General features: G+C 45.1%; 1 protein-coding gene across 3 annotated transcripts in view; it reads right to left on the bottom strand.

Annotated features, from left to right (window-relative positions):
- The window catches only part of slc35d4 (solute carrier family 35 member D4), a 211557-nt gene that overhangs the window by 158907 nt on the left and 25737 nt on the right, over positions 1-26913 (bottom strand). For all 3 annotated transcript variants that reach the window (XM_078540823.1, XM_078540824.1, XM_078540821.1), the window contains 4 exons: positions 22894-22971; positions 18284-18309; positions 17111-17162; positions 7024-7072 (listed from right to left, as the gene is read on the bottom strand). In XM_078540823.1, coding sequence (XP_078396949.1) covers positions 7024-7072; positions 17111-17162; positions 18284-18309; positions 22894-22971 — 205 coding nt within the window. The remainder of the gene's footprint in view (positions 1-7023; positions 7073-17110; positions 17163-18283; positions 18310-22893; positions 22972-26913) is intronic.

Below are 26913 nucleotides of genomic sequence, written 5' to 3'. Positions count from 1 at the left end.
CTGGTTTGGACTTAGGGGAGGGGGTCCTGGGGGAAGATGAAAGCTTTTGTTCATGGGACTTAGGAACTGGAGTAGGCCATTCAGCCCTTCAAGTCTGCTCCTCCATTTGATAAGATCATGGCTGGCCTATTGTGGTCTCAGCTCTGCTTTCCTGTCTGCCCCCCATAACCCTCAACTCCCTTGTCTATCACTAATCTATCTAACTCAGCCTTTTATAAATTCAATGACCCGGCCTCCAAGGAGTCCACATACTAATGATCTGAGAAAGAAAACAAATTCTCCCCATCTCAGTCCTAAAAGAGAAACCTTTCATTCTTCAACTGTGTCCCCTGGTTCTAGTCTCCCCCATAAATGGAAACATCCTCCCTGTATCCAGCCTATCAAGTCCCCTCAGGATCTTATATGTTTCAATTAGGTCACCTCTCATTCTTTTAAACTCCAATGGGTATAGGTCCAACCTGTCCAACCTTTCTTCACAAGGTAAGCCTTTCATTCCAGGGGTGAGTAGAGTGAACCTTATCTGAACTGCTTCTAATGCAATTAATTTTTAAAAATATGATCAAAACTGTACACACTACTCCAGATGTGGTCTCACCAAGACAGTGTGCAGCTGCAGTAAAACTTCCGTACTTTGTTCTGAGAATGTGTTTTCACTGCTTTGGAGGGAATTTCCAATACTTTGGAGGTTATTTTTGCTACCTTGGAGTTTTTTGGCTTTGATTTGTTCTTCCTAGCTGTCAGTCTTCACACCAGCCTGGGAACCATTTCCACAGCTCTCCTTGGACCTCTGATGAACAAGAGCAGTAGGATCAACAGCAGCCTGCTCCTCAATCATCTGCCACTCCACAGGGCAGAACAGATGACCAGAGGAGATCCAGTTCGCTGGACGTGATACTTGCAACCCTGGGTATATAGGCAGGGGTTTCTTTCTGGATATGAATGAGCAGCAGTGCTTTAGGAGGGTGAGACTTTCCTGTCAGGTGGTTGCTGACATTTACAGCTTCCTGGAAGATCTCCTTCCCAGTGGACCAGTCGAGCATGCGTGGCCCATGGTGGCCAAGGTCATCAAAGCCCCGAATTGCTTCACTTCGCTCTTTTCATGGATCTGCTGAGCAAAAGAGCTTCTTCCAGGTGACCAATGCTATGTTTGCCACTTTGCTACTGATGATGCCAGTCAGAATGAGAGCGCCCATGGATTTGCTGCTCTGGCTGGATTCCCACAGGTATTGGGAGTCATGGACAGAACACATAGCAATCAAGGTGCCCTCATAACTCAGCAGCATTCACCAACTGAACCATCATTATTTATGGGAAGACAGTGGCATGGTGGTAATATCACTGGACGGGTAATGCAGAAGCCCTGGCGAATGCTCTGGGAACACGGATTCAAAACCCACCACGGCAGCGAAATTCAATTAATAAAATGTGGAACTGAAAGCAAGTCTCAGTAGTGGTGACCATGAAACTATTATTACTTTTCTAAAAACCCATCTGGTTCACTAATGTCCTTTAGGTAAGGAAATCTGCCATCCTTAATTGGTCTGGCCTACATGCGGCTCCAGACCCACTGCAATGTAGCTGACTCTTAACTGCCCTCTGAAATGGCCTCAGAAGCCACTCAGTTCAAGGGAAATTAGGGATGGGCAACAAATGCTGGCCTTGCCAGCAATGCCCACATCGCATGAAAGAATAAAAAAAAATATTCAGCTGGTCTGCAACCATCAAAATTTCACCATGCATGTCTGTGCAAGATTCCCAGGAAGCTGCCACAATGCCTTCATCCTATATCACAAATATCCGCACCCTCAAGTGGAGTCAGTGGATGGGCCTTGGAGACAAGGGCATGACTGATGACCCCTGAGAGGAGCCATACCAATGCCATCCAGGAAAGGTTTAACCAAAACCATATAAGCACACGAGCGGTTACTGTATGCACCAGTAAGGGTGATAGTGGTCTGCTGTGCCCTGCACAACAGTGTGCTGCAGAGAGGAGCCACAGGAGGAGGAAGGTGATGGCTGCTCTGCATCTTCAGAGTAGCAACAGCAACCAGATGAACTGGAGGTGGAGGAGTCTGACGTGGCAAGGCCACCAGTAACCACTCACCCAGCTGCCAGGGATGCCCAGTGTGGAATGATTCAAGCAGGTTTTAGCTAAGCTAAGGCAGTGCAGCTATCTGGCACACCAATACTGATCCACAGTGAAATCCTATGCCCAGCATTAAGCTGTCCCACAGTCTCACCAGCCAACAATCCATTTTTAACTTATCATACCACTTTTCACAGGGCAACAGCCACTTAGGGAGAATACAAAAATGGACACTTGAAATAATGTTGATGGTTCTCAAACATTGAGCATACCTTTGACAATCCAACAGTATAACACCCAAACGAATACCTTTGTGCAACTACAAATCCTTTTTCTATTACTCCTACATGGTAAAACTCTCGGCTCAAAAGAGCTAGAGGCTCGTTTCCCTGATCTTAACTGTTCAGGTGCTCTTGGCTGTTGCCCGCTGGATTTTCAGGGCCCCAACAAAGACTGGTACACCCACACAAGGAACTGGGCTATCAAGACAGAAGGCAAGCAGCATTTAGGGCTCTGGCTGAGGGGGGATGGGGGTGGGGGAAGGGGAGGAGTGGAAGAGCTTTGAACAGAGTTCCAACTGCATCTACCCTTCTTCATCTTCCCTCACATGGGGGAGTGGGGCCTGGTGTTGGAGATAGTGGCTTGGTAGACTAGTAATCCAGAGGCCCAGGCTAATGTCCTGGATACACAATCCCACTACAGCGGCTGGTGGAATTTAAATTCAATCAATAAATAAATTTTAAAAATGGAATGAAAGCTAGTCTTAGTAAAAGTAACCATGAAACCACTGCCGATTGTTGTAAAAACCAGTCTGATTCACTAATATTCTTCAGGGAAGAAAACCAGCCTGTCCTTACCCGGTCTGGCCTACATGTGGCTCCAGACCCACAGCAATGTGGATGACTCTTAACTGCCCTCTGAAATGGCCTAGCAAGCCACTCACTTCAAGGGAAATCAGGAATGGGCAACAAATGCGGTTATTGCCAGTGACGCCCACATCCCATGAGAGAAAAAAAAACATGGCCCACCCGCATCACCCTGCTAGCCAAGAGCAGGAAAGCACTTTACTGCACTTCACTTTGTCCAGCTGAGCAAAGCATGGAGGATCCACTGCTGTCTGTTGTCACCACATCCTCCTGCGCGTGTTGTGTGCTCACCATAGGACAACCCAACTGCCTGGGCTGAATTTTCACTTTGGGCATTGGAAATAGTCATGAATTGGGATTTTGACAGGGGCACCCCGTTAAGCAGCATGGAGACAAGTTCCCTGCCCAATTAAGGGTGGTAAGTAGACAGCCAAAGTTGGAGGGCCAATCACAGGCCTTCCAGCTTCAGAGGAGCACTCAGCTGAGGTAAAGGCTAAGTAACTCAGGGAGCGTTTCAACACAAAGATGCCCTCTTACTAACTTTTAAAATAATCAAATAAAAAAGAAAAAGCAGCCAAGCCACGACTGTGGGGGGGGAAAGTGAGTAGGAATCCCTCTACAGGGCAGCCTTTAGCTACATCCATGCCCAGGCAGACAGGGAAGGCCTCTAGGACAGTCTGAAATGCTAGCATCCGTGAACTGCCACTGGGTGTCCACCTCCAGCAATTAAACTGCTGCTCCAATTAGGAAACTGGGGGCCAACTAGAAAATCCCTGTCAACTCCTTCAACCGCCCATAACAAGGCTCTTAATGAGCCTGATTGGCTGTTTGCCTCATAAGGGGCAATGCTAGTCTCAAACCCACCTCAACAAAATGGCTGGTGCCGGGAATGAGGTCAGAAAACCAGCAACTGGCTGGTGGCATTGTTTTCAGGCCCCTTACGTCTCCGTTCCCAAAAATCCTGCTCCATCTTGGCAGCCCTGGCAACGTCTATGTGTATCCAAGCTGGAGGCGGATGCACAAAAGTTCTGGGAAGCTGTTTTCTCAGTGTGTGTGACCACCTGAGAGATATTTGTAGGACCTGTGTGAGTTTAGAGACAAAAGACTGTAACTGACAAGGATTCAAAGTCAACATTGTGCAGATCATCACCTTTCAGTGACTGCTGACATCAAGTGAACATGAGTGAGTGCTGTATGGTGTGTGGCAGTCCGATATTTAATTTTGTCACTTGGTAGCTAGGAGGCCCCATCTCTCCATCGCTGCCAACCTTCTCTGCTACTTCCACCCATGCCTGCTTGTTCTCGGAGGTTGCTTTCTTCCTCCCATCTGCCAGGAACAGAAGCTCCCTGCAGGCCCTTTCAGCCCTCAGCACAATGTCCAGGGACACATCCTGAAATTGAGGTGCAGCCTGTCTACGTTGACACTCCATCTGCCAAGTTGCTGGCTTGGTTTTGACACTTCAATGTTTCCATTCTGATCCTTGCAGGGTCCTGTTAAATAGTGCAGCTGAAATAGTGTTGCTGGTCTTCACAATGTCCTCCTGCCCCAATTCGTCAGGAAACCCGGAAGTCAGATGCAAATACTGTGGCTGAGTGAAAATAGCTGCAAATGCACTGCTGAAACAGTCAGGCTCCCGACACGCTGCCAATCTGGTCTCCCCCATACTCCCCACCCCCCTTATCCCCATCACAAGTGAGCCTGATTGTTAAAATTCAGCCTTGTGTCTTGCAGCAAGCATTATACTATTTTACTGACTGCTTTGCTGATGCAGGTCCCAGGTACTCTCCAGAGAGTGCGCCATATTGCTTCGTCTGACAACCACAAATCACAGTGTAAAAGCTTACAAAGTCTGTGGCAAAGTATAAGTGTTATGACTGACCTCAGGCTGATCCAGGCCTAAATCAGCTTTTAAAAACATACTAGTAGGCAAATGTGACATCTTTACATTCTGTTTTACCCACTCCTATTTACAGCAAATTTACATAATGGGATTTAGAGATAGAAGCAGCATTTACTTCCAAATACATAAACATTACATACACTCACGAACACAAACACACTTTAGCAATTACTGTTTCTGATGTAGTGGACAAATGCTTAATGAGTTTGTATAGTGTTAACTAGTTTAATTTAAAAAGATTAATGCCTCTGCTAAAATAGCAAGTGAAGGAAAGTTGTACAAACACACTAAGCATTTATTTAACATTGCAAACAGTAAATTCTAGGCTACAGTAACAGTGTAATCCCTGCAAAGATTTAGTTAATCTATACTACTGTAGTGTGGTGGTTATAGCATTAGTAACCCAAATCCATCGTGGCTAATTTAATTCAATAAACCTGGTAATTTTGTGGGCTAGCAGCAGGGAAAATAAAATGATTAGCAAAGTTGCTGGATCATTATTAAAATCTAACTGGTTCTTTAATATCTTTCATGGAAGGGAACTGCTACCCCTATCTCCGACTACAGTTCAACCCAGGCTATGTTCTTGATTCTTAATGCTCTCTGAAGTGGTCCAGCATGCCACTGAGATTCATATAGCACAGAAGGAGGTGGTCATTTGGCCCACTGTGGTGATGCCAGATCTTTGAAAGAGCTAACCAATTAGTCCCCTGCTCCTTCTCCATAATTGTTTCAAGCACACATCAAATTCTCTTTTGAGAGCCACTATTGCACCTGGTTCCACCACCCTTTCAGGAAGAGTGTACACCAAAAGAAAAATTCTCATTTTCTCCCCTGAATTCCTTTGCCAATTATCTTAAATCTGTGTCCTCTGGTTGCTGGCCCTCCTGTCAGTGGAAACAGTTTCTCCCTCAGTTTACCCTCAGCTGTTAAAAAAAAGGAACAATTGATACAGAAGGCATCACTTCCTTCTCAGGACCAACAGGATGAACAATATACCAACACTGCCCACATCCCAAGAATAAATAATCATAAAAGCAAAAGAAGAGGTTTATATGCAGAATGGATAAAGGTAACTGTAATAAACATGTAAAAATACTGCAATATTTAATTGCAAAACTGGCAATATCAGGGGGCAAAGTGATCCAGATTAATTTTGCTGGTGAGTATCAACAGCAAGATTGTACACTAGCTCTCTTTTAAAATAAAACATCCTAATATATTATGCACTTTAATATCATTGTTCATGCATAGTTATTTTTTTTAAAATGTGAAACACTCATATTACAAGTTTAATCATATAGTTTGGCAGTATTGTGGTCTACTGTAATACTAACCAATATGCTCTAAAACAAGATTGTGTTAATCACAGTGACTTTGCACACTAACAGTCTGCTTTGAAAAAGGTGTGTTAAATGATTTGACCAGAAACATGATGCCCATAGCACTTTCTTCGAGGGGTCAGATGAAAATGCTCCACTCACTGTCTTACAGTAAAAATAGCTTTTCAGCACGGATTGGATTTGTGTGTCTTCTTTTGATGAGTTAATACATCAAAGCATTTAATAATTTCAAGAAAAAAAAATCAATGTATAGCTATCCTGCAGATTAGCAGGTGAAATCATAATCTGATAAACTGAGTTAGCCGATTGCAGTCGGGATAGCAAATGGGACAATGCAATAGTCCTCAGTGCCCCTGAGCTCAGGAATGGTTGTGTTTGTGTGTGTGTGCGTGTGGTGGGGCGGGGGCGGGTGCAGGTGAAGTTGGTGCGAAAAGGGGCAAGAGAAAATTGGCCAGAGGTTAGAGCTTCTCAAAGCCATTCAGTGACTTCAGTTGGAGAGTGCATCTGCGTGGCTGTCAAGCGAGAGCAGGGCTGTGTTTAGCTCCAATGCCCCCCTCTGGTAAAATAGCTTCCTGACAGTTGACAGCAACTTGGAAAATGCACTGGATGCTGGCAGCACCTGTGGAACCGTATGCGACAAGCACTGATGACTTCATAAGCATAGCAAATCAGCAAAAATAAACATACCAAACTCAAACTAAGATATAAAATAGCATAATGCAAGTATACATTTCTTCTAAAAAAAAATACAGAACGTTTAGAATATAATATCGATTTCAACTTCAGTAAAGGAGTACACAAGGACGTGGTAAAATCATTTAACTCACCAGCACACACACAGTGCATCACTGCCCAAAAATAGCCTCCTGGGTCAAACTGAAACAGAGGAAGTACATTTTTTTTTGGTTTGTGAAAATTCATACTCGTTGCTCTGTAGCTCCCCTACATGGGGATTCTAGGAAACTGCAGTAGAAGCAAACTAAATAACAAATCAGAAATATGTACATGCCTGATGAGAGGTCACAGACCTGAAATATTAACTCTGTTTCTCTCTCTACACAAATGCTGTCTAAGCTGAGTTTTTTTCCAGTGTATTGTTTTTGTTTCAGATTTCCAGTATTCACAGTATTTGGCTTTTTGATGTACGCTGCTCTCAAAATACTGCATATAAATTTTAGGAATAGGAAAAAGCTATTAGGGCCAACAAGCCCATCCCTTTCTTGACAAATCCACCCCATTTGTCTTCTCGCCACAACTTAGTTACACCACATTAACTGCGTCAAAACTCAAGCACTGCTAACGTGCAGATTTATCAGAATAATCTAAAGTAACTGTTATATTGGTCAGAATATAAGTAGCATACCATCCACATGCAATGCTTTCCAGAACATTTAAACTCAAAATACACTGTGAAGGCTTAAATTAAAATACCCCAACAATATCAGCCAACAAATCTGAAATCAATAGATATTGTTAAGCCAATGACTGGAAGCAGGAAGAGAACACTTTAAGCATTAACTCATCTCTCACGGGCACAGTAATTGGCTGTAAGTGGGTGTACATTATTACATCATGTATACTTGTAGCCACAAGCCAGTGTTCGGAGGCCCTGGAGATTATACATTCTTAAAGTTCTCATGTAAGGCTACTGCTTTACTTTACGCAATTAGTACTAATCCTAACCAGGATTGAGATGGATGGTTTAATGTTTTTACAATACTTTTAAAAAATGGATAATACTAGTTGAAACACCAGAAACCTGAGCATTTGTGGACCCAATTTAATGTGGAACTTGCTGTAGCGACCTCATTCTAAATAACTAGATAATTAAAAGAGGTGTTCACATTGGCAAGGAACTTAACCATACAAATCAAATGGTCTCAGATTCAAACCGGTCAACCTTTGATGGTGACAGTGGGCCTCTGCGTTCCTGAGTCAAAGGTGGAAGAAAAACTGTGCAAGTTTCTCACTCTTATCCAAGGATGTTTGTCAGAAGCACAAGCAGAGGCCTGGAATCAGGTCTTGCTCACACAGGAAGTGGATTACAGCATGGGGAGACATGAGTTTACACATTTGAATTTCACACTATGCACACAGAAATATGCCATGCATTCTCAAGGCCCGATTAGAATCGTTTTGGCTTAAAAGGCTATGTAATTAGTACTTCAGTACGTGGGCTTGCTGTGGCCTGAAGTAATAAGCTACCGCTTCTTTAATACAATTGCCCACACAAGGTGCTCCAGTTTTCAGCTGAGGTCATATGGGGGGGTTGGGGGTGGGGAGACAAGGATCGGATCTCGTGTCAGAAATCAGTTCAACTCGATGATGCAATTAATTTAGACAGCATGGAAATGAATATTAATTCATTATCATCTAGGCTTAACTTTCCCTAATTCTGCTCCTGCGTGCATTTGAGCCAAGTTCATTCAAGGAGATTGTCTCCTCCTGGGATTTCATTGTTAATAAGATTTGGTACCAAGCTGGGCACAATTTTTATCTCCATAATATACTGAGCACTAAGAGATAAGCACGTTTAACCCTTCCAGTGTTGAAAATGAGTTTATTCTGGATCCTGAAAGCAGGCTTTGCCTATGGTCAGCTATTATATCACCTCAGGAGTTTTACTCATTGGTAGATTTCTCTTCCTGTTCTGCCAGGTGAGAAAATCTCAAACTTTTAACTCCGTGCTTATGAATTTTCTGATGGATGAAGAAAGGTTTTATTTTCTAAAAAAAAGCTGATTCCACCTCATTAATTAGATAGTGGGAGCCCAGAGGGAAAGAAAATACATTATTATTGGAGATAAAGAGATAGGATAGTTTCAATTAAACAGGAAAAAGGTCAAATTAAAGTCAGCAAAATAAAAGTAGGACAAACAGGCAGTAGGGGAAGGAATGAGGGAGCAAGCTGAATAGTGTGCAAATATTTAATTGTGTTTTAAAATGTTTCTTTTCGATCTGAAGGATTGATGTTACTGAAATAAAGCCACTCAGATGGTGGCAGAGGGGTAGCTTTATTATAATGACTAAGTGTTTATTACAGTTACTTGTGGGCAGGGGAGGGCAGTAATTTACTTTATCCTGTCAACAATATCAGAATAATGAAGATCCAAGTTAAAAAGCAAAATACCGCAGATCCTGGAAATCTGAAATAAAAACAGAAAATTCTGCAAATACTCAGCAGGGCTGGCAGATGTGGAAATAAAAAGACAGTCAATTTTTCAGGACGATGATCTTTCCTCGGGACAGAAACCTTGAGCTGCGTTTGCATTCCAGGGTCCCTATACTGGGTTAGAATTTTGGGTTGGGAACCCAGGGGTGGTGATGGCAGGACCCTGGGAGCAACTTTGGAGGAGGTGGCCAATAAAGCCATCGCCTCGGGAAGCCTGGCCAACTAAAGATGATGGGTGGCCTCCCAAGGCTGGAAGCCTCCAAGCGCTGAAAGGTTGGCATCCCCGCTGTCAGAGGTGGGAGCTGCCGGGACAGGAAGGAGACACAGCGATTGAGCCCCAAGTTGGAGAGACCCTCTGAGTGTTCTTATATAAATACAAAGAGGCCACAGCTGCCAAACTGTCATTGTGGAAAGGTGACCCTTCCTCTAGATGGCCAGTGGCCACAGCTGCTATGACCAAGGTGGATGCAGGGTGGAGGGGGTTTCCTTGTAGGGTGGATGCAAGCACCTCTGCCACCCTCAGGTTTGCTGCTCAGTGGCAGCCTCCATCCCTTGGCTGTGTTTTGGCCTCAGTGGGGGACCTACGTGCCAAAGGGAACATTGCAGTCGGTATCAGCAGAGTGACCTGATTAGGCTCTTTAGGTTGTCATCCTGAAACCCCCAATCCAGTGCGTTTCAAAATGGTATGGAAACAGGTGGTAAAATGCTGGTAAACTGGCATACCCATCGACACAGACAAAAGAAATTTCAGCTCGGTAACTCTGTTTCCCTCTCCACAGATGATGCCAGACATGCTGAGTATTTCTAGTATTTTCTGTTGCTATTTATTCTGGTTTAGAAAGTGTTGTCTTTTATTTCATGTGAAGGAAGTCCACTTTACTGCATCGCCAACTACTAGATTTTTCTGCAGTTTTAATCCTTAAAGCACGAATCCAGCAATTAAAAAATCCAAAAAAGTATAAATTTAGATTAAGTACCAGGATCTAATTATAGCAGCAATGTGTGTTATGGATAAAGAATCATTCTAAAGTGCACAGACATTGTTCATCCTGACTGGCTTTTTTCTCAAACTAACATATTTGGGAACAGTGGCATAATTCAATTTATCCCGAGTTACTCAGTCCGTAAACTTGATACTAAACAAGAAATTATTTTTGATTTGTTGGGGAAAATGAAGAAAACCATCATTGCTGAAAAATGAGACAAGCTATCAAAGCACATATCACGGTAGTTTACAAGAAATTACCAACAGTAATGGGGAAACGATAATTTATACAGCATTTTAAAAAAAATTCTTTCATGGGATGTGGGTGTCACTGGCAAGGCCAGCATTTGCTGCCCATCCCTAATTACCCTTGAATTGAGTGGCTTGCTAGGCCATTTCAGAGGGCAATTAAGAGTCAACCACATTGCTGTGCGTCTGGAGTCACATGTAGACCAGACTGGGAAAGGATGTCAGATTTCCTTCCCTGAAGGACATGAGTGAACCAGACAGGTTTTTACAACTATCACCATTACTGAGACTAGCTTTATTTTCAAGGTTTATTAATTGAATTCAAATTCCACCAGCTGTTGTAGTGGGATTTGAACCCATATTCCCAGAGTATTAGCCTGCGCTTCTGGATTACTAATCCAGTGACATTACCACTACACCATCATCTCCCCAAGAGGAGGATGCTGATTGGTTGGCAAGCAGGTTGGTTGGATACGGTTAGTACTTTGCCTGTTGCAAACAGCCAAATGGACCAGCTGTTTGATCTGATCCGTCAATCATTGGTACATATGTCCCATTTAGCCCTTGCTTGCAAAACTCAAAACACTGGGCAGAATTTTCTGCTTGACATGCGAGGGGGGGGGGGGGGGCGCATGTCTGCGCGTAAAATGACACGCGGTGGCATCGGGCGGGCGTCCCAACGTCACCTTGCACCATCGCGATATTTTGCTGGGCGGCCGCGCGATGAAGTTCGATATGCGCCCACCATTAACAGGCTAGTTAAGGCCCTTAAATCGTCAATCGACGGTGATTTTCAGCTGCCTGTGCGATCTTCGGGTCGGCGCACGGGTGCAACGGGCAGGCGGGTCAGAGACTTTATGATGAAACTCATCCACGGGTGGGATAAGAGGGCTCAGTGTGGTTGTCAATTTGGCCTGTGAGTATTTATTGCAGAAAGTTTTTTAAACTTGCCTGTGTGATCTGTAACAGTTCAGAACGAATTCCAGCAGCTTTCTGTGCACATCGAACTTTCAGGTCAGTACTCTGCAGTCAGGAATCTTTATCAGGCCTGCAGCTTTCTGGAGTCCTCCATTTAGCCTGGGTACGAGTTCTGACATCTCCACTGGAGGCAGCTCCTCTGAGGAGGAAGGGAGGGATAGAATAAGGAGGCCAGGAGTGCACAATCAGCCTCCAGGGGAGCCACCTTTGGGAGGCCAGGCGCATGCACAAGGGGCGCAGGGCCAAGAGGTAGTCCAAGGTGGAAGGGGCTGCAGAAGATGCCACTATCCTGCTGCCAGGGTATACAGGCGGCGAAGCAGCTACCTCAATATGACTGAGGTGCAGTGCCGAAGGAGGCTCTGGCTGTCAAGGGAGACAGTCAACTACAACTGTCAGATGATTGGCCCTGAGATCGCCCCTAACTGTGTGGGCGGACATCCCATGCCAGTGGCTCTGAAGGTCACAGTTGCCCTCCACTTCTATGCCTCTGGTTCCTTCCAAGGCTCGGTGGGTGATCTTTGCGGTGTCTCCCAATCAGCTGTCCACACTTGTATCAAGCAGGTCACAGACACTTTGTTCAGGCATGCATTGATCTTCATCCACTACCATTGGGACCAGGCAAGCCAGGCACAGTGAGCCAGAAGCTTTGCAGCCATGGCTGGCTTCCTCCACGTCCAGGGTGCTATAGACTGTACACATGTGGCTATCAAGGTGCTAGCAGGTGAGCCCAGTGCCTTTGTCAACAGGAAGGCTTCCACTCCATGAATGTGCAGATAATGTGTGATCACAGGATGCAGATTCTGCAAGTTTGTGCAAGGTACCCAGGCAGCTCCCACGATGCCTACATCCTCAGATACTCCCAGGTGCCGGGGCTCTTCAGCGCTCCGGCTCGGCTGGATGGATGGCTGCTGGGTGACAAGGGCTAACCCCTCAGAAGGTGGCTCATGACGCCTCTCTGCCATCCAATAACAGAAGCTGGGCAGCGCTACAATAGGAGCCACGGCTCCACAAGGGCTGTGGTGGAGAGAGCCATCGGTCTTCTCAAGATGCGCTTCCGATGCCTGGAGCGCTCAGGGGGCGCACTCCAGTACCCCCCAGATCGTGTGTCGGTGATAGTGGTTGCATGCTGCGCTCTCCACAATCTTGCGTTGAAAAGGGGGGACGCAGTGGATGATGAAGACATTGACGCAGTGGATGCAGCTGCACACGATGAGTCTAGCACTGATTCTGAGGATGAGGAAGCACAGGGGAATGATGAGGGGCTAAACGCTGACCTGGGACTACACCAAGGAGGCAGGGACACCCGGGACACTTTAATCCAATGAACCTTCAGCTAGCTCCACACAAATGGATCAGGAGGACCAGCCTTGCCTGGCGCTTCCATACTCGCCATTTAAGTGCTAAATCTGCCAGGTCATCAGCTGCAACTAATGGCTTTGGACATAAACTTCAATGTCCACTTAAACACTCATGACATGTATGTAAAAACATACAAATGCAGAACAAAGGAGCCACCCTTAGTCAGGGTAACACATCTGGTTTAATTTTCACTATCAGAAGTTCTCACAAAGCCAAAATAAAATGTTATTCAAGCAGAAAGAAATAATAAGTCTCTAATCTAGGGCCAACACAAAAGCACCAGTGAGAAACTCGTGGTGTGCCTAAGGTGCCTTATGCTTACGCTTACGGTGCTACGTCTTGGTGCCGCCCCATCGCTCGGAGTGGTATCTGAGACAGCCTGCTGACTCTGCTGTCCTGTTGGCCTTGATGACCTTGGCAGTCGTCCTCTGGCCCGCGGAGCCTGTGCTGGGCCCACCTGGGAGGGATCTGCCAGATCCACAGCTGGCATCTCCCCAGTCGTTGCAGCCTCACCCAATGAAGCGATCACTGGGAGAGGGGTGGAGCAGCCAGTGCCCTCATCTGAAGCGCCCTGAGAGGAGCCCACAGAGACGACAGGCAGCTGCTTTGCCAACATGAGGTCGCCTCGGACCTCCCTGCTCACCGTCGATGGATGGGCAATGAGCTGGGAAGCTTGAAGCTCACACCACCTCCCACATTGGCAATGACCAGCTGTGGCCACTGGCGCTGTGAGGGCTTGCAGGTCCGAGCGTAACCCCAGGAGAACCTGCTTGTTCTCCTGGAGGCCCCTCTCCACGAGAGTCGCCACTCTCTCCACGGAGAAAGCATGACGCTCTGCCATGAGGCTCATTGTATCAGTGACGCTCCGCATGGACTCCTCCACCACGGACACCAAGTGAAGCATAGCCTCATGTAACACTCCCAGATGCTCCCGCACACACGGCCGCTTTCCCTGCAGCTGCTGCGTTGCACACGACTCCAGAGACACATCATCAGGCACCGACTGAGCATGTGCCTGGTTCCCTGCAGTCCTCTGACTGCTGGCACCATCCTCAGACTCTGTCTCTGCCAGCTCCTCCAGCGATTGTGAAGTGCTCCCTCCACTGTGCCCCGGGACACTAGCTGATGTTGCAATGCCCACTGATGTGCTAGTATCTGCGCTGGTGCCTGCCTCACAGAAATGGTGTGATGCAGGTGACACTTGAGGGGCCTCAGGTGTGAGGGGGGGCATCTGGAATTCCTCCTGGAGGACAGGCTCTGATGATGCTGAAATTGACAATGAGGACAGTGGATCAGTTAGCATGCACACAGTGACACACTTCATCCCTTTCCCCCTGACTCTTTATGCATTCAACCTTCCAAAACGTATGGACACGAATATTGGTGGGGTGGCAAATAGTCAGGTTTACATTACAGGTGGATACAGACGGGCTGGTCAGATGGCCTAAGGAATGCCAAATGGAATGTTATGTGGATAAGCGTGAGATGATGCACTTGGGTATGAGAAACAAGGCACGGGAATACACAAGGAATGGTAGGACCCTGGAAAGTAAGGAGGATCAGAGGGATCTTGCTGTGCATGTCGACAGGCTCGTTAAGGTAGTGGGACAGGTACATAAGGTGTTTAAGAAGGTAAATGCCACACTTGCCTTTATTAGCCAAGGAACAGAATATAGGAAAAGGAAGGCCATGTTCCAAGTGCAGAAAATGCTACCTAGGCCACAGCTATAGTTCTGAGTGCAGTTGTGAAATGCGCTTCACGAGAGGGATGTGATTGGAGTGGAGAGAGTGCAGAGGTCGCTGACCAGGGTGCTGGCTGGGCTGGAGAGTTTTGACTTATGAAGAGACATAGCAGAGACTGGGGTTATTTCCCCCGGAGCAGAGGAGATTAAGGGGCAACATTATTGAGGTTTATAACATTATGAGGGGCATAGATAGGGTTGACAGAAAGGAACTTTTTCCCTTGGCGGAGGGATCAGTAACCAGGTGGCATAGATTTAAGGTAAGGGGTATGAGGCTGACAGGTTATGTGATGAAGAACTTTTGCACACAGTGCGTTAGGAATGTGGGACGCACTGCCTGAAACCCTCCTAACATGTAATAAATAATTGGATGTGCAGTTGCGATGCCATGGGGATAGTGCTGGGAAATGGGATAAGGTGACTTTGGAAGATGATTGATGCACGCATCTTCGAAGGGCCGAGGAGCCAAGGGAGGTGTCTATGATCCACAGCTCTGACTCTATCAGTCTGTGACTGAGCAATGTTGCAACAATAACAAATCAAACAATCATCAGTGCTATGGATGTTGGGAGGACCTAGCGGATGTCACTGTTGGCCTCAAATACCTGGCTGTTCCACCCCAACCTCACTGACACCAGTTGACCTGGACGCATGGCGCCTCCAAGCTCCAGTGCCTCCTGCTCGAAATGGCTTAACATCATGAGCTGGGCCTGGCCGCCTCCAGTCCTCGAATGCTCACACACATTGTGAGCATTCTTCTCCTGAAAAACAGAGAACACCGTTCATTGCGGCAAATTGCACATGGACTCTGCACCCGCACGCCGCACCCCAACCACAGTGGCCCATATCAGGCCTCCAGTGCCTCCTCTCCCCGCTACTGCTGTTCAGTCACACAAAGATAGTATGCCTGCTTCCAACCCCTCCACCCCCCCCAACTAAAACGGCCACCTTGGACACATTCTGCGTCCATCACTTTAGGAAACACATGGTTTTAGCTCCCTTGCAAGGAGGCGCAACTACGTGCTGTGTCAAAGGCAGCAGGTGGTTCTTGGCCACGAGACCTTGAGGCTCCCCTTCCACAATCTCATCACCGTGAGTAGGACATATGTTGGGGTTCTGAGTATGCGCCTTGCTGCATCTCCTGCAGGTTGCCCCCAGACTAGTCATGTGCGACTGAGAGCAACACAAAGTGCGGGGGAGAACTCATCTCCTCATGGACCACTCAGGCTGATCTAAGCATGGGCACTATCTGCTTGGCCACCTAGCGTACCAGAAATGCACAACATGACTCAATGCAGTCACGACAGTAAGACTTGGGGTGGGGGGGTGACCTCAACGGCTAAGGCTACCTGCTGGGTTAAATGCCCAATGCTAACATGGTACTCACCCTTCCAGAGCGCAATAAATCGCTGAAGTGCTTACGGCACTGGACCCAGGTACACCGCACCACGTCACGGGAGCTCACCACCTCTGCCACCTTCTCCCAGGCACGTTTGGCCATGTGGCGGGGGGGCCTCCTCCTCCCATCCTGGGCGACCAACACCTCCCGCCGTGCTGCCACCTCCTTGAGGAGGGCAGCAAGACAGTCATCAGCCTTGATTGCGGGCGCCGATCGGGTCCGTGCCCGCCCAACAGGCAGAAAATTCTGCCCATAGTGTCCAACATTAGATGTGATTCTGCGATTAGAGAACACTTGCTAAACAATCCTGATTGTGCTAAGTATTACGCTGAAAACCAATTCAAGATCATCAGTCGGGCTCACACGGTAGCTCACTTACACATGCTAGAAGCCACATATATTCACACAAGGTCCTGCCCTTTGTAGACAGAAGGAACATGTCCATACCCTGTGCCTTTTTTTAACTAAACAAAAGCTTAGGGAACAGTAATTCCCTGGTTCTTTCCTCAGAGCAAGGCTTTGATCAGAGTCAACCTGGCCAGTTTGAATTTGAACAAAGCTGGGCAGCTAACTATTCCATGCCACATTCTCCATGGCAATGTCTTCACCAGAGTCCACTTGTCAACCAATCAGCACTATCTTCTCATGCAGTATAAATTGTCGTTTCCCGTCATCATTGGTAATTTCTTACAAACTATCTTGATGAGTGCAAGACAAAATGCTTTGATAGCATGTCTCTTTTTTTTCAGCAATACTCAAGTTCTGTACTACCAAACAGCTATTTAAAATCATCTTTCTTCAAGCATCTTCGATTAATTGATAGAGCACAGATAGAAATATCATTCATAAATTGTTTTCAAAAGTTTTTGCATCGCAGCACAATGTAAAGCACACCGATAAACGTTAACAGCATATGGACATGATGCATGAAACATAATGTATGACTGAGAACTTGTTTCCTCTGAACATTTGAATAGTAACAAACATAGTGACTGAAGTAAATAGTGCATGGGCAGAGGCCACTCACTTACCTGAGGGTCACTCAATGGCAAAATGACAGCAGCTATGAGAATCATCAACTCGCTGAAAGAAAAGGAGTCAGTTAGAAAAAAATTAGGAAGCTCCAGCTGTGTTTTTTTCCCCTATACCACTGAGATCAGGAGCTAATAATTCCTTAGCAATGGAATTCAGTATAGTCTGTGTGGTATAGATAAATGGTTAAAAGGTTGCTTTCACAAAATAGCCATTTGGCCCATCAAACTTGCTCTGCCAGTTTTTAAATTTGGCAGGATTTTATCTTTTACATGCTAATACTGTGCCCCTTTTGCTGAAACAATAATTTTTGTTGCAAGTCTGTATCTTGTTTGCCGACCTCAATTGCTCTGCATCTATCGTCTGCTGTGGTAACTCACTCCAGATCCTCAAAACTGTTCGAAGTTTTTCTGGATTCACCTTTAACTGGTTTAACCTGCAATAAGGTTCTGACTTATACTATGGTGTAGTTCCAAGGGTTCAAGCAGCCCTCCAGATATCTTGCTTTGGTGGGTACACCACATAAGCCTGGACAATGCCTGCTGACATGATTGTATTGTACTGGGTATTAGCACAAAGGTCCACTGTATTCACTCACCTACATGCACACAGGATTTTCCAGCAAGGGTTACTGTAATCAAGAATGGGGATCCTGGTGATATTTTCTTATTCCCTGTCCATTGGCACCCATGACAACAGCACTGGGGTGAATTGTAGCTTCCATGCCTTGAATCCAAGATCAACTAACTGAGCACAGATCAAAAATTACACTTGCATACCCCTCATTACATAGATCATCTGCATCCAGGTATAGATTTACCCACTGACTTGAGGAAAATCTTGATCAAACTGAATTTAACAAATTGAACATTGTGTGGAAAAATCAAGATATTGACTCCAGATTCTTTTTTAAAAGCACAGACTGCTTTAAACTGCTGGTTCCAAAAGCCTAAAAGCCTTTTGGCCATCAGTCCAAGACTTTATAATTTGAGCTTGCATCTGAAGGTCACACAGTTAGTTTTCTCTTACTTCTTCTGGCATTTTCCGAGGTTTACTCCATTTTATACTACAGTGCTCTCCCAAAACAGTTCAACATTCAACAAAAATCCATTCACTGGTAATCCTAATAATGACATTTGACAGACATGGACAATGGTACTGAACAAACTTACCTGAGGAATTTAATCAAAGACAATTTCTGTGTAAAAGAAATTAAAAATCACAATTAAAAGCTGCAGCCAATGATCGTTTTTAAAAAATTTTCGTAAGCACAAGATCAGCATTTAAGAGGAACATGTCCAAATGTGAAACATAGAAATCATAACACAAGATGAGAAAATCTGACCTATCTGGTGGTACTGACTCTACAGTGAAGCCATCTATTATAATCACATTTCCTTACTTTTTTCAAATATCGTTTAATAGTTTTCTTCAAGTGTTAATCTAATCCCCACTTGACTGTCAAAATTCACCCTGTTTTAAAGGCCACTTGTTGTAACAGACTCCACATTTCAATAACCCTTTGAGAGAATAATTTCTTCTAACCTTCCCACATAGTTTTTGTGTTCACAAGGGCAAGGAATGTAAGTACAGACAGCAGGGGCAGAATTTTCCCCCCATCGGAGGGGGGGGGGGGGGAGTTGATGTGCTGGCGCGTGCGGGCGCGTTTCCAATTGGCGCCCCCAATCGCGGGCCGTGGCACCATTTTTCGCGGGCGAGCCAATTAGGGCCCGCCTAGCGTGACGTCTGCAGGGAAGCGCTGTGCTCTCCCTGTGCAGGCGGGAGGGGGCGGGAGGGAATCCTTAAAATCGAGAATGTGCTCTTTCGCGCATGCACACGAAAGAGCGCAAATCTCCCTGGGGCTAAGCGCAGCCTCAAGGAAATCGGCTCTACTTTCAACAATATTAAAAATAGAAAAAAAAAATTCCCTTACATGTCTCCTCATGTGGCAATGTCACGTGAGTTGGGAGATGTTCATAACTTCCATAACAACTTTATTAAAATATTTAAAACCCTACATGAAACCTTGTCCCGCCGGTGAATGAGGTTTCATGTTTTCTCTATTTGCCACCGGGACTCCTGGCCTGCCCGCCAACCTTAAGGTTGGACGGGCTGGTCCTTTAATTGCTTAATTGATCTAGTCAATGGCCTCATTTGGCCACTGACAGGTCGGCGGGCACCCAGCTGATTTTGCTGCGCCCCCGCCTTCCTGAAAATTTAAATGGTGCGGGGTGACGTCAGGAGTTCTGCCCGACATCATCCCGCGTCAGCAAGCGGGCCCCGCCCCCCCCACTCGCCGATGGCAAAATCCTGCGCTTTGCAACATGTCCTGATCCTGCTCAAAGAGAAGCACCATCTTGTACAACAGCACAACACTTTTTATTGGCTATTCTTCTGGCTCCTGCAAGGGACAAGTGCTAATTCAATCCTGGACTCTGCATTATTTGGCACTGTCAATTTGTACTTATCAGAAACTAGATTGAGGCTGCCACATTTTACTATGAATCCTAAAAATCCTTAGTGAGAGAAGGTGCTCTGCAAACAAGTGCAACAGATTCAAAACCATGTCCCAGAACCATATTGTTGCATTCATTTTCTATTGTCCATTTTCCAAGTGTGTATGATTCTGTCACTGGCATGTGGATGATGCTGGGAAGAACACTTGTACTCTCCTTCTCTAGCCTCCCCAAAGGTAGTGATTGTGATGACTGCTGTCCTTGTAATCTTTTGTGGGAGCATTATAATATTAGACAGGAAATTGCAGGCATTTGACCCAATAACAAAGAAATGGCATACTTCCAAGTTAAAAATGACATGTAACTTGAAGGAGAGTGGTGGTGATGGTGTTCCTATCATATTGCTGCTTCTATCCTTTTTGGTGGGACTGGGATGTGCCATTGAATTAAGCCACAGTGTGCTTATGGTGGAGGTGGGTTGTGGGGGTTAATCAAACTCAGTGACAGAGTTTTGTCCTGTACAGTGTTTACTTTCTCAAGTGTTGTTTCAGCTATACTGATTCAGGTAAGTGCTGAATATCAATCATACTCCTGACTTGAGCCTTGCAGATTATTTAGAATCTGAGAATCAGGCTGTAACTTACTCATTGCAAAGCATCCAAACTCTGTGCTTGCTCTTGTGTAGATCATTGTTGATATGGCTGGTTCAATTAGCCTTCTGGGCAATGCTGGCAGTGCCACTAAAGTTCAAGCAAAGGTGTTTTGGCCTTTTCTTGTTAGAAATGCTTATTGCTTGGCATTTGTGCTATGAATATCACCCGTCACTAGTCAGCCTAAGCTGTATGTCATTGGCTGCTGTAGGCTGGCATGGGCTTCTTCATTATTGGTAGAGTTCTAACGGAGCTAAACACTATGGAATGATCAGCGAATAACTCAGCTTCTCACCTCAACAGTAGGAAGGGTCAGCTCTGACTTTCTCACAAGTCCCAACAACTTTCCTCTGAGGTACATGTGTTTGCATGTGACCGAGCAGGGCAATTCTTGTCTCGAAGATCATGGTACATGGGATCTGGAGTGCAGGATTTGCTTCCTTTTCTTTTCTTCTCTGCTGCCACTCTGCCTCATCATTGAGAAGTTGGGACACAAAGCGTGATGCAGCTTGATGGATGAATGTCGCCATTCTGAACAACTGGGAGCACGCTCCTCCCAGTCGTTAACATCAATGCTGCCCCGCCACAAGGAGAGCTTTAGAAGCATTTTCTTTACCCTCCCCTGGAACATTGGCCACTTGAGAGTTGAGTAAACAGGACCTGACAGGGGAGACAGTTTTCAGCCATCCGGATACAGTGTCTGGCCCAAAGTTGATTTTGCAGGAGCTTTGCCCAAATGCTTGTGGACTGGCTTCAACAAGTACACTAGTATTTGTTTGACGGTCCTCCCGTTGAATCCAGAGGATGTGGCTGAGGCATTGCTGCTGGAATTTCTCTCACGCTCTTTTATGTGTCGCTGATACACAATCCAGATCTCACTGCAGCACCGGAATGTGGTGACGCCGGCTGCACTGTACACTAGAACTTCTGTTGACTTGAAGAGGTCTTTGTTGTCAACAAGGACTTTGTTTGTAGAAGGCCAGTATTGGATCTCCTCATTGATGGCGGCCTTTTGAGAGAGGTGGCTGTCAAGTTATGGGAAGTGCTCAACAAATTCCAGAGTCTCTCCTTCAAAATATATGGGATGTGGAATATTTGCCTCACCAGGTGTGGGTTTAAACTTATTATGGACCATGGGTTTTCTTTACGCATCATTCAAGGACAGGGCAAGTTTCTTGTATGCAGAATCAAAGAAATCAAGAGTGGCTTGCAAATCCGGTGCAGAGTGAGCATTGACACCGCAGTCACCCGCTAACAGTAGAACATGTATATCTATGGTGATTGGTTTAGTTTTTGGCATGGAGACGACTGAGGCCAAACTGCTTATGTCTGAACATAAATTGCTTGTAATTCCTCCCAATCTAACATACTTTATTTGATAGTCACAGTTGCTGCTCTCCTCTAGCCTGGCAAGGCCCAATGCACGTTCATGTTCCATTCACCTCAGTTTTGGATTTTATTTGTGTGTGAGACCCTTTAATTATCTTATGCGAGCTAATTTCATGCCCTTTTGTTCTTTTAATATCTTTCCACTGCCTCGCTGAGAGACTTCTTCTATGGTACCTCATTAGAAAAGCTACTCACCATTAAACCTCTCTGTGACAGGGTCACACTTAATTTCCACCTCGTTCTCTCTCTCTCTCCCCCCTTTCCATTTTGTTCAGTCCTATTAAGGGTGTTGGGTATTTAATGGTTCAAGTTCTGACAAGCGTTCTAAACTTAAAAATGCTAACCTGTCTTTTCCCTTCATGGCTATGGCCAAACTTGCTGCCCACACGCAGCATTTTCATTTCTTTAATTTTAGATTTCCAGTGACTGCAGGGTTTTTCTTTTCAGTGTCACAATGTTGGTTCGGCAAAAATGAAATGGCATTTTAAATGGCACAGCTTCACTGATAGCTGGCAAATTATACTGACCCACTTTGAATATTGGATCACATGAAAGCTTGCAAAGGGTTTAACTCACCTTCCTTAGTGCACATACATTAATTCATTACCAACATCAGTCTAAAAGCCCAAGGGTGGCAGATTACACTTGTACTTTTAATGAGGTTCATGAGACTCCATTCATGTGCAAGCAATAGCTGTTATACTGGAGCTAGCGTTACATGAAAGGATATTCAAGCTATTGTTTGTGCAGGATGTGAGTGAAAGTTAAACGGGGACAAAATTCTAGAAGAACTGGTACAGCCGGCTATACTAAAGTTAGGAGTTCAATCTATGGTGAAACCAGGGTCAATTGTAGCAAACTGATAGCACATCAACATTTGGATATTTAAACCACCAAAACATCATTCTCTAGAAATACGGAAGCACTTGCCAATATATTCAGGAATTTCAATTTAGTTAATAAAAAATGGTCCAACATATGGTGAGGGAGACAGGAACCCAGAAGGAAAAAACAGTTCAAACCAGTACTCTTATTTCACAGTTTTACTGGTGTTCCATTTTAAGATATACAAGACCAGCTTGGACCAGTATTCTCATTTCCCAATTTTTACTGTTTTTCCCTTCTGGGAAGTGCTTAGACAGCTCTGGCTATCATGGTGTGGGGCAAGCTTAATGGAGTAGCTAGTCTTTTCCTGCCCAATCTCATACTGAATGTTTAAAACAAAAAAAAAAATTCTGTCCCAATACAGCTCATCAATAGGAAAACACTACCACTATTAGTCTGTACCTCTTTCCTGATAATTTTCAAGAAGATGCTGACAATAACCTCTGATGTATTCTGAAGCAGCAAGAAGAACGGAATAGGCTGGAAGACATAAATAATAAAAGTTAATGAAGAGGTCAAGGTCATCACTTTCCAAACTAACAGTAGCCTGCTGCAATTCTGCTCCAAGGCTCAAATCTCAAAAAAACAGCTGAATGGTTTATGAAAAGGGGGATTTAAGAAAGAGTCATGACCTGACTAGAAGTGCCCAGTCTTTTGCAGATGCACTACACTTGAATAGTGGAAAGGGAGGGTGGAAAAAAGAGCTTTAAATGTATTTGGATATGTACACACATGCACAATTAAACGACCTTAAATAAGCCCAAGCTATTTTCATTTTTAGTATCAGCATGAAGCAGGCCTCTTGAATTGAGAGGACGTTAAGCTATCAGGAATGCTTGGCACTCCACCTAATGGCACTGTTAAGAACTGAAAGCAAACTGAGACATCTATAGTGCTGGCAACCAACAAGAGGGACAGCCTATCCAGACACAGAGTAACATCAAAGGCCACAGGAAATAGGCTACGCATGCAATAAGAGAAACCTGGCCTGGCACATTTTTATATACTGGCCTTTTTAAGCCACAGGTTAATGGAATCATAACAATAGAAGAATGGAATGTGAAGTATTGTTACAAGGAGGCAAAAATGGAAGACATATGTACCCCATGAATGGTGTTGACATAGCTCCGGTTGGAGTTCAAAGAGATTTATAAGTTTTAGGAGACTCGACACATCCAGCCAGGCTGCAGCAACAATCTATAAAACTAATAGGATATCAAGCTACATAACTAAAACTGTAGAATATAGGTCAGAGGAAGTCTGTAAATACTCCGGTCAAACTGCACCTTAAATGTTGTATCTCATTGCGGTCACAAAGGTATAAGTGAGACCAGTGCCAGGAGAGTGCAGAGAAGCACCAAGAAGTGGATTGGTAATATCAACAGTCTAAGATATGTGGAAACTTGGGCTTTCCTCTCTGAAAGGAGGCATCCGAGAGGTAACTGAATCAACATTTGTAAAAGGTGGTTAGGGATGGGAAAGGTAACTCCAGGATATTACTTTAAAGCAAATTGGGCGAATAAGACGGGATCAATCTAGTAAAAAATAAATTCAGGCCTGACCAGGATATTCTCCTTCACACAGAGTGATCAATGCACGGAATGATCACAAATAACTGTAATCATTGAACAAATACATGGCTGCAATGGGGAGATTTTAAGGTCTTCCTGGATGGGTGAATTACAATGGGCTGAAAGGCCTTGCTCATCTGTAATATTTTGTGATCACTTGAGATGAGAAGCTGCCTTTACATCTGTAACTAAATGATTCTGCTGGGCTTCCCAGGTTCCTGCTGATGGTGAACACTAGAAGTGACCCACTTAAACAAATATTTCAAAGTGAAGCAGTTCCACTTCTGACTGGAGATGGGCATCTTTAATATTCATCTTTAAAGTGGCGTATATAATATGAACACACTCTAACCAAAGAATACTTTTCCCTCTTCCAAAACAGATCATTAGACTGTCAAACAATTCCATTTACAGGGCTGCTGCATGGAGCTTTCCAGGATAACTATTGTGTTAGTGATACAAGAGGCATAGATTTGTTAAGTGCAATGTTTGACTCAAGGGCTTGGCTGATTGGATAAAGAAAATGTGGTAGATGCGGTGTATATGGCTTTTCTGAAAATACTGTGTCTAACAGGAAACTTGTTACAAAAACCTGGTGTACATTTAGATGCCGTCAGTGCTTAAAATGAGGGTTTAAACAATGTGTCAGGCTTTTCTTTTATTTATTCTTTTAGGCCATCATTTATTGCCCATCCCTAGTTGCCCTTGAGAAGGTGGTGGTGAGCTGCCTTCTTGAAGTGCTGCAGTCGAGTCCAAGCTAGTCAGTGTTTTACAAGAAAAATCACTTTACACCATTGGTGTTGGATGTTGTCACTGTCATCCAATCAGACATGGGCTGAAGGATAGGGGCCCATTCAGAATAGTCAGAGGGTGGAGCTGAAAGGAACAGAACCAGGCCAGCAGGAGTGAAAATGCCACAGCCAATCAGGATTATTTGGATGGCAGGTCTGAAACCAATCACAAACTTGACATAGAAAACAATTAAGATGAGCTGACAGCTCAGAAGATACTTACGGATTAGGAAGGCTATTTGAATATATTTATCCAGAACAACCTTATTTTCTCCCCATTGCTGTATCTAATTGTTTCTTAAACGATTCTAGGGATTCTGTTAGAACCATTCTGCTCAAAATCTAGATGACATGTTTGATCTCACTCCACATGAAGACAAATCTCTTCATGCCTCACCTTTTACTAATTTGACCTAATAGAATCATAGAACTGTTACAGCACAACAGGGGGGATTCAGCCCATTATGTCCATGCTGGCTCTCCTAAGGAGCAATTGGCATATTGCCACTTCTCCGGTCTCTCCCCACATCTCTGCACATTCTTCCTTTTCAGATATATAGAAAACTTAGAAAATGTATAGCACAGAAGGAGGCCACTCCACCCATTATGTCTGCACTGGCTGAGAAATTAGCCACCCGGCCTAATCCCATTTCTAGCACTTGGTCTGTAGCCCTGCAGGTGCTCTTCCAGATAACTTTTAAATGAGTTGAGCATTTCTGCCTCTACTACCCTTTCAGGCAGTGAGTTCCAGGCCCCTAACACCCTCTGGGTGAAAGCATCTTTTCCTCATCTCTCCTCCAATTCTTTTACCAATCACTTTAAATCAATGCTTCCTAGTCACTGACCTCTCTGCTAAGGGAATAGTCTCAATCTAGTCTCTCACAACCTTGTACACCTCAATCAAATCTCCCCTCAGATTCCTCTGTTCCAAGGAAAACAACACCAACCCTTAATATTGCTACTGAATTCCAGGTAGGATCTTGCCTTAACCATTTTGCTCAGCATAGAATTATCTTATATATCTCAATAAGGCCACATCTCAAATGCCTCCAATCCACATTGAATATACAAAGTCTCTGTAGTCTTTCCTCATAACACAAGGTTCCTGGCACTAGGAGTCACTAGGAGTCATGGTCCTTCTCGGTGTGCCTCCGGCACTTAATTTTCTCCCCTACTCCTTGATAGCAAGGGCTGAACACTGTACTAGAAACAAAGTCTGACTAAACTATTGCACAGCTTAGTAGCAAGGGAGTGTGAGAGGAGTATTAACAGGTAGGGCCATTAACAGGTAGAGAGCGCGAGAGGAGCGGGGCCATTAACAGGTAGAGAGCGCGAGAGGAGCGGGGCCATTAACAGGTAGAGAGCGCGAGAGGAGCGGGGCCATTAACAGGTAGAGAGCTCGAGAGGAGCGGGGCCATTAACAGGTAGAGAGCTCGAGAGGAGCGGGGCCATTAACAGGTAGAGAGCTCGAGAGGAGCGGGGCCATTAACAGGTAGAGAGCGCGAGAGGAGCGGGGCCATTAACAGCGAGAGAGCGCGAGAGGAGCGGGGCCATTAACAGTGAGAGAGCGCGAGAGGAGCGGGGCCATTAACAGGTAGAGAGCGCGAGAGGAGCGGGGCCATTAACAGGTAGAGAGCTCGAGAGGAGCGGGGCCATTAACAGGTAGAGAGCGCGAGAGGAGCGGGGCCATTAACAGGTAGAGAGCGCGAGAGGAGCGGGGCCATTAACAGCGAGAGAGCGCGAGAGGAGCGGGGCCATTAACAGCGAGAGAGCGCGAGAGGAGCGGGGCCATTAACAGTGAGAGGAGTCTGAAGACAGCTTGAAAGGAGAGAATAATAATCAAAGTGAGAGGTCACAGGGCAACAGGTAAATGATTTGTTCCTGAATATTTTGCTCCTTTATCTTTCAGAAGTATGTAATTTGTCAATAATTTTAAGGTTTTATTGGAACTATTAAGGTCTATAGGCAATAGTAAAGATTATAGGGAGTAGTAGGGTCTATTAATTATAAATTAAGTAATTAATTAACTAACACATAATAAAGATGGCAGGACAAGTGAT

Source organism: Cetorhinus maximus, chromosome 4, assembly GCF_964194155.1.
Source record: "Cetorhinus maximus chromosome 4, sCetMax3.hap1.1, whole genome shotgun sequence".
Taxonomy (NCBI): domain Eukaryota; kingdom Metazoa; phylum Chordata; class Chondrichthyes; order Lamniformes; family Cetorhinidae; genus Cetorhinus; species Cetorhinus maximus.
This window is presented reverse-complemented; position numbering and strand designations above follow the sequence as displayed.